The sequence below is a fragment of the Protobothrops mucrosquamatus genome, unplaced genomic scaffold (assembly GCF_001527695.2).
Source record: "Protobothrops mucrosquamatus isolate PMUCROS unplaced genomic scaffold, P.Mucros_1.0 scaffold5028, whole genome shotgun sequence".
NCBI lineage: Eukaryota > Metazoa > Chordata > Lepidosauria > Squamata > Viperidae > Protobothrops > Protobothrops mucrosquamatus.
In genome coordinates this window covers 22,208-34,849 of record NW_015390905.1, presented here as the reverse complement: position 1 = coordinate 34,849, position 12,642 = coordinate 22,208, and the positions used below count along the sequence as shown (strand labels likewise).

Sequence of the window (12,642 nt, the reverse complement as noted above, 5' to 3'; positions counted from 1 at the left end):
GAAGAGAAGGAGGAGGAGGAGGAGGAGGAGGAGAAGAAGAAGAAGAAGAAGAAGAAGAAGAAGAAGAAGAAGAAGAAGAAGAAGAAGAAGAAGAAGAAGAAGAAGAAGAAGAAGAAGAAGAAGAAGAAGAAGAAGAAGAAGAAGAAGAAGAAGAAGAAGAAGAAGAAGAAGAAGAAGAAGAAGAAGAAGAAGAAGAAGAAAAAACCACCTAGGTGGTCGCAATGAAGTTGGTAAAATGAAAACATTGGGGCAAACTAGTGAGGGTTTGCTATGAGAAACAATTTGCCATAAGAAACAAGAACATAACTTAGGTGCTAGAGATCTGGTGGCCCAAAGTTTTTAATCAGCTGGAGCCACCAAGGAAAGAAAATGTAACCATAAACAAGGCAGAAATAATGTGATTGGGTCAGAGGACGAGATGCAGAGTTCTTAATAAATCAAATGGAGCCTATAAGGAACTCAGAATTGGGATCATCTGACTGGAAGAGGAGGTCATCCTGAAGAAGTGAGAAGAAAAACAGAGTCTGGGAAAAAATTTATAAGAGAGTGCAGTTGTGGGGTGCAGTTGGAATCACACTTTCATAGAGTTATGGACTTTGACAGATCCAAAGGGGGGGAGAGAGAGAGAGAGAGAATGAACATGAAAAAGAAAAGGAAATGGTTAACCAAGTGAAGCAACTTGTAGAATTGAAAAAGAATCAAACATTTATAGTGAGACCAAAAGGTTCCTTGAGAATAAAGGAGAAAGGACACAATACTTTCTTCCTGCTGTGCTCCCTGCTGGTATGCCTGTCTACAACTTGGAGTTCAAACAAGAAGATGGGGAGGGTGGGTCACCTTCTATTTGTGAAGGGATTCAACCCAAGGAGAGGATTTAGGCCAAATGCATGAAGCATGCACACAGTGTAGGACGGCTACAGTAAGAGGGTGGATTATGACTGGAAGAATTGATGAGCAGCCCACCCTGATTGGGATTAAGGACAGAAGGATGGAAGTGCAAGAGGAATCAAGAAGAACTGAGAAAAAGAATAGGAAACTACTCCAGGAGACCCCTGTAAGACAACTAAAGCTGCTAAATTGTATAAATAAGTTGGAGTTTAACTGGTTCTGGATTTCAAAGAATAGCCTGTCTTTCTGTTAGAAAGGACAAAGAGATTGCATTCCCCAAGCATGTCTGTCAGAACTGCGGGGTGATGGAGTTGTTCCCACTGAGTAAAACAGTTCCTATGGTAGAAAGTTATTTGTGTAGCTCTGTAAAATTGATTGTATGGTTGCTATTTAATGCAAAGATAGGACTGTTTTCAATCTTTGCCTATGAAGCAAGCAAGAATGTGAAGGTATCTGGTTGATTTGTAAATGAAAATGTATTGGATCTAAGGAGGAGAACTCACCTTAGTTCCCCTTTGAGTGGAATGATTGACAGCAAGCTTGGTGAGAATAAATTCTATGAGAACTGGAAAAGGTTTTGCTTAGGAAATCTCTGGGGAATTTCAGTTCTCAATCCAGGATTGATTTATATAGAAGCTGCCAATTTACAAGAATAATAATGAAAAAAAACTGGATTCTGAAGGATAATCTCTGGGTCCTTATAGCTTCGAGGCATGCAATTAGATAAAAATAGTCCCCTTTTTTGCAGGAATAAAGGCACATGATATAATTTAAAACTCAATTTTATTAAAAATAAGAAAAAGGTCAAGCAGCCTCTTGAATTTAGCAATCAAAGATCCCAAACAAATAAGCACTGATAAAATCACACACAGCATCTTACGAATCAGTTTTCCATAAAATACTGTACAATGGGGACATGGAGCATAGATCCATGCTGGGTAGAACCAAAGCTTAAAGAATTTAAGAGGGAGCAAAAATGAAACAACTGTGTTTGGAAAAATACAATAAACTTTAGGTATTACAGTTATAAGAACAATCACAAGAAATGTATTCATTTATTTCCATTTATATGGCCACCTATCTCAAATTAATGACCCTGGATAGTCAACAACGTTAAAATACAACAACAAAAAAACAACATACATAGAAACACAGCTGGGGTAAAAACAAATGTATCAATCACAAATCAACACAACCAGGCTCAGGTACAAAATACAGGTACAGGTTCAGCCTTCCTTCCTGATATCCACCCACCCACCCAGAAAAATAAAGTATAAAATCCTGGTTGTATAGTCTAACATTGATTCCTGTGAAACAACACCTAATTAACCCTGTCAATAAATTAGAGACTTATATACAATTTAACCACATTTCTTTGTTTTCCCGAAGATTTCTGAGTCCTGATCTGGAATGTCTCCTTTCATTCTATCCTCCAGGAATAAAAGTTTAGTTCTTTGTAGCACTGATCTAGACCTGAGGAACTTTATTTTTCCCTGTAGATTTTCAGGTCCCAGTCCAAAGACTTCTCACTCACATTCATCTTCTGCTCTCTTTTTTCCCAGCTATATATTCCAGTCATTTCTCTGTTCCTTCTCCTCAATTTCTTTAAAAAAAAAAAACCAAAAAAACGGGGGGGGGCAGGAGACATATTTTCTAGCACTCTCCCTCTTACATCCTAAGGCAACTTTTTAAACAAAAAGAAACTGGGGAAAAATGTATTTTTAATCAGGCAAAGCTCCACCTGTCCTCCCTCTTTATCCTGGGATTCTATAGGGATTAAAGGTTTGTTCTCTCTGGCCAGAAGGAAGGACCTGTTTGTCATTTCCCCAGCCAACATGTTATTTAGGTTGACTTCCTGTCTGAGGAGAATTTGTGATTTGGGTGTCTGGAAAGTGGGAGGGATGGAAGACTCCTTTGTCTTGCTATCTGTGGCCCATTTTGGAATCAATTGGGCTTGCCCATTCAGTATTGGGATGTCTTTTAGTGCTCACTAATTGTATCAATTTATAGTTGTATAAAATTGTATTACTAATTGTATCAATTTATAGTTGTATAAAATTACATTAGGACCAGATTTGTCCTAATGTAATTTTACATATTGTAATTATGTTACCTCTTCTGTGCTATTCAGTAACTACATAAGCCATAATTTGGCAGTTTTTCATTAAACCATACTAATATTTTTACTTTCTCATCCTAAACTTATTCAATTCTAAATATATTGTTTTCATCTTGTCATTAGAGTAAGGGGGGGTGGAGGAGATGAAGCTTCAAATGGGTTAGGGAGAGAGAACCAAAACCTCTCCAGTTCTGCAGATGTTTGTGGAAACACCGATGTATGGACACTTTTCAAGGACATTCTAACCATGGGGACAAAGATAACAGAAGGTGCTCAAAACAACGAGAAGGTGTTTACATGGAGGTGTTTACATGAACTACGTGGACATCTGGGAGGGTTGGCTGGGAATGTCATTGTTATATGCTTCGTTTAGATGTCTTGGGATTTTAGAGTTAGTTTTCCTTCGCCTATATCAGGGGTCTTCAAACTTGGCCCTTTTATGACTTGTGGACTTCAACTCCCAGCCAGTGTGCCTGGATGAGGAATTCTGGGAGTTGAACTCCACAAGTCATAAAAGGGCCAAGTTTGAAGACCCCTGGCCTACATCATGTCATGTATTGTTGAGATTTTAAGAAATGAAAGAAATCATGGACTTTATTTGGATACTCAAGCTGGAGGTTGACAGGTCATTTCAATATGCTCTTGAAAATGTGATCTTGCACCATTGATGGAGAATTAAGATGCTTCCCACATTGTACCTCACAATCCATCTCCTTTGTCAACCTACTAAGATACACAGGTTTTATGTTATTTGAAAGTATATAAACTGCAACACAACCCAGTGAGGCTCCTAAAATAAAATGAAACAAGTGTATGAAAAAGCTTCTAAAACGGTGCACGTTCATACCATGAGAAGCCCAGTTGCATTTGAGTAGCTTGGAGTCAATCACTTGTGTGTGTCTGATTTGACAAGGCCTCTGCTGAGAAATGCAAGAAAAGCAGAGTCTTGGAGTCTTGGCACCTGGGCCCAGACAAGGAGATAGAAATGCACCGAGGGTGCCCTCCACAGAAATACATTGGCAGTTTGGGGGTTTTCATCGATTCATTGGTTCCATTGAAGATTCAGGTGCTTCTGTAGCAGGAACTACTTCCTAATAGCTTAGAGGGAAAAATGTGAGATGTTGGGGGCTTGGAGAGAAAGCTGCCAACATGTTTCTCCTGCTGATGATGGTATTGCCTGGTCCAGGGCAACTTGCTACTGTCCTATCCAATCCTAACTGCTGGACAATTCTTTGTGTTTGTGTTATACCAGATAGGACAAAAAGAAAGTGTGAGAAGACTCTGCATTTCAAAATGGTAAACCTTCCAACTACCAAGATTATATTCTGCTGTATTCCATAATATTAAGCCATGATTTAAGACTTTGTGTAAACCCTGCAAGTCTATACTTTGCCACAAGAGGGGGAAATAATAATAATAATAATAATAATAATAATAATAATAATAATAATAATAATAATAACAACAACAACAACAACAACAACAACAACAACAACAGTAGTAGTAGTAGTAGTAGTAGTAGTAGTAGTAGTAGTAGTAGTAGTAACAATAAAAAATGGAAGAGATCTTGGAGGTCTTCTAGTCCAACCCCCTTCTCAGGCAGGAAACCCTGCCTGTATCCACCCAATTTTAATAGAAGAAGAAATGTGGTTGCTGGTTATTATGTCTGACTTAGATTGAAAAATGTAGATTCACACCCCCACTTCATATAAGCAATAGATAAATAGAGGTCCTCTTCATATTTCAGATGGAACTGTGAGAATAAAATTTCTAGCTAAGCCTTTTGCATGATGTTCTGTTCCCACGTACAATGGATTTCTAAAACGTATCGTTACTGTGCTTGTATGACCATTGTTTATAAGTTCTATGAATATTTCCTAATCAAATATACCATTAAAATACAGTAAGAAAAGAATAAAAATGACAACAACCACATAATATAAACAGAGAGTTTCAGACTAAAATAAAAGCATCCGTATTATCCATGCAAGTAAGGAAAATAATTACAATTAAATTCCCTATTATAACAAAACTTTATCAGGCCAACTTAGGTCTCAGTTAAACTTACATCACCAGTTTTGTTGAAGTGATTACTTACCGTAGTACTTCACTAGTAAAACTATTTTTATCCGATTATTCTGATTTTGTCTACTCTTATGTAGTCTGTTTCTCAACATGCTGGATAATGGAACATATGTGCCCTACCCAGTCCCTAGATTACTATTTTTATCACCTGAGACAAACATCTGAATTTTGTGGGACTGCATTTCAACACGTATGATAGATGTATACTTTATCTAGTGAGGAAAGTGCTGAATAAACAATTCAAATGCATGGAAATGGCAAAGCAACTCATAAAGAGGAAAGGTGGAAAAATTGCTTCAGGTACAGCCTTGATTTCATTGTTATCAGGACAATAAAAACAATGCTAGCATGTATTCATATTTAGGAGTAAGCACCACTGAAGTTACTTGAATCTATTTTTAATGTTAATGTTAATCTATTTAATAAAGTAATGTTAACTGCTGAGGGAAAACAAATCCTCAGTGAAATAAAATAAATTGAAAAGAAAGAAGATATACAGCTCAAAATAATCAACTTATTGAATGGCCTGATTCTTCCCAGATCGTAAACAATGACATCCTTTTGGAAATCCAGTAATTTTACAGAAAAATAGGCCTAAAGCAAATACTTAAAATATATGAATATTTTCTTGCAGAAAAAATCCATCATTATGAAATTAAAAATAAAGCAGGAAATATGTTAAAATTAGCAAACTGAGCAAACTTCTTTTCCTGAAAGAAAGCAATTATGATGAATTTGTGGCGTTGTAAATACATATACATACATCTGCTAGGCATATAAGCCTAGCAGAACAAACAAATGCACTTAATCACTCTGGTACCATAAACCATAACTCATAAAAACAGGATTAGCTTTGAATGAACAGCCAAAATCAGGGAATTTTCATCTCAAGTTTACGAATCAGAGTTTTGAATTAAATAAGTTTCTGGTTTATGTAAATCTTAAATCAAGGTTTTTAAAATGCTTCTGATTGGCTGATGAAACTACTTTTCTGATTTGGAAAATATTAAAGCCTTGCTAAATGCTGAACTTATACAGCAAATGTCCTTGATCCAATAATTTCTTATTCTAGTATTAACTTGCCCATTCCAAAATGCAAAATTATGGGTAATGTATCTAAAAATGAACTTTTGATAATGGAGACTCCAAATGTTTATAGCAGCTTTCCCAATTATGACACCTAGTGTCTACAGCCTTGTGCAATTCTTGGAGTTGCAATGTGGCCAAATCCAGAGGATATCAGGTTGGAGATGTTGAATATATATTTAATATGGAAACAAACGCATGAAAACAATAGGTCTCCACTTTAAGGTATGTGACTTCAGATATTAGCTAGCAGATTTGCACTGTAATTGGGCAGGAAATTTTCCAGAATTGTTTAAAGTGGGGAACCACAGGAGAGCAAAATGCTCTGAGGGCATTCTTTCAGTTATTTATTATTATTAATATTCCACTTTTACTGCACTTTGTACAATTGAATGTGGTGCACATAATGTTTCCTCCTACCATTTCCTCCACATTAACCACCCTGTGAGATGGATTGGGCTGAAGGAGAGTAACTGGCCCAAAATCACTTGGGTAGTTTTCATGCCTAATGCAGAACTAAAATTCACAGATTCATGGTTTCTAGTCCAATATTTTAACCATTATAACAAAGTGGCAATTCTTGGAAAGTCAAGGGACAAAGTGAAAAAAATATTTAACTATGATTAAATATAAAGAAGACCAAACCAGTGATATAGCAACTAGTCTTAGAACTGACAATGAAGATGTTCAAATGATGGGTAACTTTTGGCTTTTAGGATCAACTATCAAGGAACCAGCAATCAAAAAATAAACCACAGATTAGCATTAGGTAGGATAGCAATGAAAGGGTTGCAAAAGATATTCAGATGTTCTGAAGTATTTATCAAAACTATACAGACAATGGTTTTCCCTGTGCTCACTCTGTGGAAGTGAAAATTGAACTTTGAAGGAGGAGGATAGAAAGAGTATTGACATTTTTGAACTTTGGTGTTGGAAAAGAGTCTTGAAGATACCAGGGGTAGCCAAAACAAACAAATGGTTCATTTAACAAATTAAACCTGCGTTCTCATTCAAGGCGCAAATATTTTTAATACACTATGTGAAAGCCTACCTCTCTGGAGAAGCCTATAATGCTAGGAAAGATGGGAGGCAGAAAACAAGAAAACAACCAGCAACAAGATAAATGGACTTGATTACAGCAACAATATGCAGCCTTGGAGGATCTGAAGAACTAGGTTGGGGATAATTGATAACTGATAATACTGATGAAGGTCTGCCTTCTGTCATCACTAAGAGTTGACACTGACTTGATGGCACATAGTCAAATTTCTGAGCAAACTGGGTTTATTCCTTGCAATAAACCATTTTAATTGTGGCTTATTAAATTAACTGTTCTAGCACATGCTACCAAAAAAGAAACAAACCACAATATGGTTTGCCCAAACTATCTATGAAAGTAGAAACCAGCTTTTCAGTAATATATAGCAAAATTATAAATCTACAGTAAATCAATTAAGCATTAACAATTTTTTTTGTAGTATTTTACTCTGCGACTTGTTCACCTGTATCAGTTGTGTACATTTTTTTTTTTACCAACTTCCAAAATGTATATGCCAGGTGGGCTATTTTATATATACACCCACATATATTTGTGTGTGTGTATGTATAAAATATAATGCAATTAACACAACTATTCCTCAGTTATAGAAAGCATTCTGCAGGAAATGATCCTTAATTCCAGGTCAAACTTTGTAGAAGCTGAATGGCTGCTGCTGAGGAATTATTCTGCCTTGGCAGATTCCCTGCAGGTACTGAAATTTGGATAATGAGTTTTCCATATGAATTTTTTGGATTGCATTCCAGATTCCTATACATTGCATTCCAGATTCCTATACATTCCAGATTCCTATACATTGCAGATTCCTATACATTGCATTTTAGAGGTCACTGGCACGGATATGGAGAAAATCAGTATATAGAACCTCCTATGATGCTGTGTTGAAGTTTGTGAAATTTTCATAATTTTTCAATGATACATCATCAAGACAGTGAACTACAAAAACAGCAGAGTTTTGTCTTCTTTCCTTCTGAAAATACCTATTAAACTAGTTAGAGAAATCTGCTTTCATCACATGAGTCATGAAACAATAGCATTTATTGTTTACTTTTACAATAAAATCATTACACTCATCTAAAAAATAACATTGAAACCTATTTTAACAGGATAAATCTCTGATAACACATTGTGGTTTATGAGGAATTCATGTACTACAGTAAAATGATGCATTCTATACATTTCTTTTCATTTTATAATTGTTTGAGAAAAAGTATTTTTCACCATTAGAAACTGTGATTCTCTATGGGATCTTTTCAGCTTTGCCCTGCGATTCTGGAACCAGATCTAAAATTGAGAGAAAAAATACATGTTTAATAATACAGTGCCCTAAAAAGAAGCTTTTGGTAAATGAGGTTAAAACTATAATGTTAATAATATTCCAACAGGTAAAAATACAAGAAGCTGCTTATAAAGAATAAAGTTGTCTGCCTGAGTGAGACTTGATCCTATTAACTCATATAGAAAGTCTTCCCAGCCTTACTCTAAGACAGGGGTCCCCAATCCCCAGTCCGTGGACCAGTACTGGGCCACAGCATGCCAGCAACCGGCCTGCATAAACAAGCAAAGCCCTATACACAGGATGCAGCACACAACCCACCCCCTCTGGTCCACAGAAAAACCTCTCTCCACGTAACCAGTCCCTGGTGCCCAAAAGGTTGGGGACCTCTGCTCTAAGACATCAGAAGGGAACCATCACTGAATTATAACTCTCTCATCTCAAATCCCACTCAGTGTTCTAGGCTTCATACACTGCATGAAGCCAAAGTTTAGTTACTGGTAGCTTATTTGTGGCTTAATGTGTTACTTAGAAGAAACCATTGTGGTTTGTTTAGAACATCTGTTAATGTGATATGTGAACCAAATACTTCAGAAAAAAATACATAACTTATTCCATATGGATCCTACTTATTAGGTCTTAGCATTAGAGGTTTTTTCTGAGATGTATAAGGAATGTGTTTCCTTATTATCTAGGTATTACTGCAAACATAAGTAGAATTAGAAGGTTAAAAATAAAAAAATACAACATTTCAAAGCGAACTAGTATTGTTAACTTCTTCAGTCAGGGTCAGAATATTGGCCGTTATTATTATTCCCATCTATTATGACTCTTGCTAAGCAGACGTAACAATTGAGATTCCAGTAATACAAGCATAAATATACAAATGCACAGTGTAAAGTTACCTGGATCCGGTCTTCATCTAAATCTAATTTTTGAGCCAGCTCTTCTCTAACATCAATGCCAGGATAAGAATTCACTTTGAAAACATTTTCCAGTATTTCTATCTAAAGAGAATAGACAAAAACTCTTATTATTTACTTGTTTTCATTGCCAAAATACTTACATATTTTAAGCATTCATGATAAAGCCAAACCTTTTATTAAAAATCTGGGTAAGATTCTAAAATATTTCAAGTCAATAGAAATCAATTAAGCTATTTTGAGCTCAGGATGCTGATTAGATATAACATTTGTGGATCTTTTTATTCAGTAAATGTATGATTGTACAGATTCTAGTGAAACAGGCATTTCTGGATTCTTTCTAATCAATGCCCCCTTATTAAAGAATGCAGGAAGCAAAACAGCCATTCTTAGCTGCATGAATAGGTTAAATGGGCTAAATCCCTACCTGGATTTGAGTGAATGCGGTCCTTGGCCTCCTACCTCTGTACCAACTCAATTCCCTTTTGTAAGAAAATCTTTCATTGACTGGGAAATAGTTTTCACATTTCAAAACTCTTTCTTCAGCTTTTCGGCAGTTGCTTGTATTATACAAAGGGAGTGCACAGGAAATTGAAGAGAGATGCAGGCAGGGCAAACAATCTTCTCCTGAAAAGTCACAAACATTTTTAACACAATAACTAGCAACATGTTAGTTATACAGTAGTTTAAACTCAGAGACAGAGCTGAAACACAACAATCTGATTTTCTTTACAGTTTGACTTTTAAATGTGGTTTATATAATTTAAAGCTAAGGAACACAGTTAAAAGGTGAAGAAAATATTGAAATGAATCTTAATTTCCATCTTACCTAAATCACTGCCTTTATCCACCCATGGCCTGTGGGGTTTTGCAGCTGGAGTGCCATCTTTTTCCCGCTCTAATCCCAAAATATTTTCAATGGAAAACGAAAAAGTGTTTTTGCCTTCCCCAAGACTGAATTTATTCTGATGATTATAAGAAGCTGCATTGTGAGCATAAAACGATCGGCCTGCCATTCTTTTGCCAACCTCCACACGCCATAATTCAGCTTTTACTTACAGGTCTTTTCTTATAGCTTTGGCAACAAGGGGGTTGGATTTGCCACGTCATTAATTAAAATCTTTTATTAGAAAGTTTTAGCATGTCAATGAAGATTCTCCCACCAAGAGGCTAGAGGAGTTAATTGTTTATTTGTTTCCAAGTAATTAGCAACTAATGGAGGAGGGAGGGACACCCTGAAGAACAAAAAGTGTTATCGCCTGTTACCAGAGTATCAGACTTAACTTTTTCAAAAGCACCAATGCACAAGTATAACACTTCTCTTTTGTTTGAAATCATTAATGTATAAAATCAGGGCTTGGGTGGTGACAGTTTTGCTTTTAAAATAATATTCCTATGAACTTCATTTACCTAAACAAAACAGCAGAATAGGAAACCAGTCAAGTAATAAGTAATCTCATTTAAGTGCATTTTCTTCCAATGAAAATTTAAAAATAATCTCTTAATGCTATTAGGGTAATCCTGAGGAAAAAGTATTTGCTTTTTCATATGCATATGTAATGATGAACATCCTCACTAAGATGACAATAGTCTTTGGCATAAGACTGCAATGGGCTGTCAGTGTTGTCAGAATTCAGTAATTCCAAGTGGTTAGATTATACAGTAGAACACGTAAATGAAATACTGTAAAAAGGTCTGCTCCTCTATTTTCTTAGCTCAGAATTTAATTTGATGCCATTTTGTTTGTGTTTGTTTATCAAACTTGGATGTCACCCAATTTGCCAAAGATAGTGTTATGTTAGCATTCTTGGAGGAATCCATCAAATGCTTTATGAAATATCCCACAAAAATCAAAGCCAGAAACCATGCAGTTTTAGAAAAAGCCAGTCCATAACCTGTTTTACTGATGCTCAGTGAGACTAAATATGGTTATTTTCATCCTAATTTGCAATATATTGTTATGGCAAATGAAATTTATAAAAGGTCAGTGGAGATAATGAATTTTAGCAATAACTTTATTTATTTATTAAAATTTATATGGCCACCAAAATCACTCTCAGTGATTCTGGGCGGCTTACAAACATAAGAGCAAAGATATTTGCTCTGTTTATCTCAAGGTTATTTTATTTTTCCATTCTTTTCCATGCTTGCTGGAAAAAGTCTGGTCTGAATTTAGAATGATTGCTGGATCCAACCATTGTGCTTTACAAATCATAGTCTATGATGCAGCACCCAGACTTCCCCATGACAATTTGCTGAATTCCAAACTGATATGTAACAATTTTGTGATAGTGATAAGGCAGCAAGCTAACTTAGGAAAATAAGGTCAGGTTTTGTCCTTCAGCAGAGAACAACCAAAATTCATGATCAGGCTGCAACTTCATGGGCTTCAGCTACAACAAATTCAGAGGGAGCCTGCGAGTGCTATATGAGGGGAAAATGTTCCACAAGGTAGGAGCAGCCCTGGAAAAGCCACACCTCCTAGGTTCTGCTAGAAGGCAGCATTTCAGGGAAGGGATCTAAAATATGCCTATCCTATGTGATCTGGTGGGATGGGGGTAGATGTTCTCAGGGAAAAGCAGTCTTGCAAATAACCTGATCCCGTTCTATTTAGGGCAGGGGTGTCAAACTGCTGGCTCCCGAGCCGGACGCATCACGCGGAACCCGTGCCCACCCCATTGCCGTCAATGGCAAAACAATCCCGATACGTAGCGCGACGTCACGTGATGTCATGAGTTTGACATGTCTGATTTAGGGCTTTAAATGTGATAATTAGCACCCAGAATTGGTTCTAGAAGGAAACTGAGAGCTAGTGCAGCTTGCCGGTGGATTCTGGACCAGTTGTAGCTTGTGGACAGTCTTCAAGGGCAGCCCCATGTAGAGCACATTCCAGTAGTTCAAATGGGAACTGACCAAGGTATGAGTGACTGAATATTTTAAGGTAGACATCAAGTATTGCAAGAACTTTGGAGTAAAGACTTCCTTTTCTTTTTCAAACCAAAGTTTAAAAAAATACAGCATTCAGTATGTTTTTTTGTTCTTAAGAAGGGATTAATTCAACAACAAAATGAAGGGACAGTTGCATCACTCCAGATTTGCAATCTTTGATATTTTTAATTTTTTAATTTTGAAACATAGACAAAATGGAAAAACTGATCAAAATTATGCTCTGCAGTCAAATGTAATGTACAATATTTTAAAACAGCTG

The 12,642-nt window shown here is 36.3% G+C and overlaps 1 protein-coding gene across 1 annotated transcript; it reads right to left on the bottom strand.

Moving 5' to 3' along the window:
* Positions 1–8,420: 8,420 nt before the first annotated feature.
* HESX1 (HESX homeobox 1) lies at positions 8,421–10,450 on the bottom strand. The gene is made up of 4 exons (XM_015828859.1): positions 10,264–10,450; positions 9,862–10,061; positions 9,417–9,518; positions 8,421–8,519 (listed from the first exon to the last, which is right to left on the bottom strand). Exons 1-4 carry the CDS (start codon positions 10,448–10,450, stop codon positions 8,421–8,423), a joined length of 588 nt encoding a protein of 195 aa, XP_015684345.1.
* Positions 10,451–12,642: the final 2,192 nt, after the last annotated feature.

Excerpts from the sequence above, each read along its gene's own strand:
- HESX1 (XM_015828859.1), bottom strand. The coding sequence starts at position 10,450 with ATGGCAGGCCGATCGTTTTATGCTCACAATGCAGCTTCTTATAATCAT. Across the intron at positions 10,062-10,263 it reads GGATAAAGGCAGTGATTTAG|GAGAAGATTGTTTGCCCTGC; the intron begins GTAAGATGGAAA and ends GTGACTTTTCAG. Across the intron at positions 9,519-9,861 it reads CCGCATTCACTCAAATCCAG|ATAGAAATACTGGAAAATGT; the intron begins GTAGGGATTTAG and ends TATTCTCTTTAG.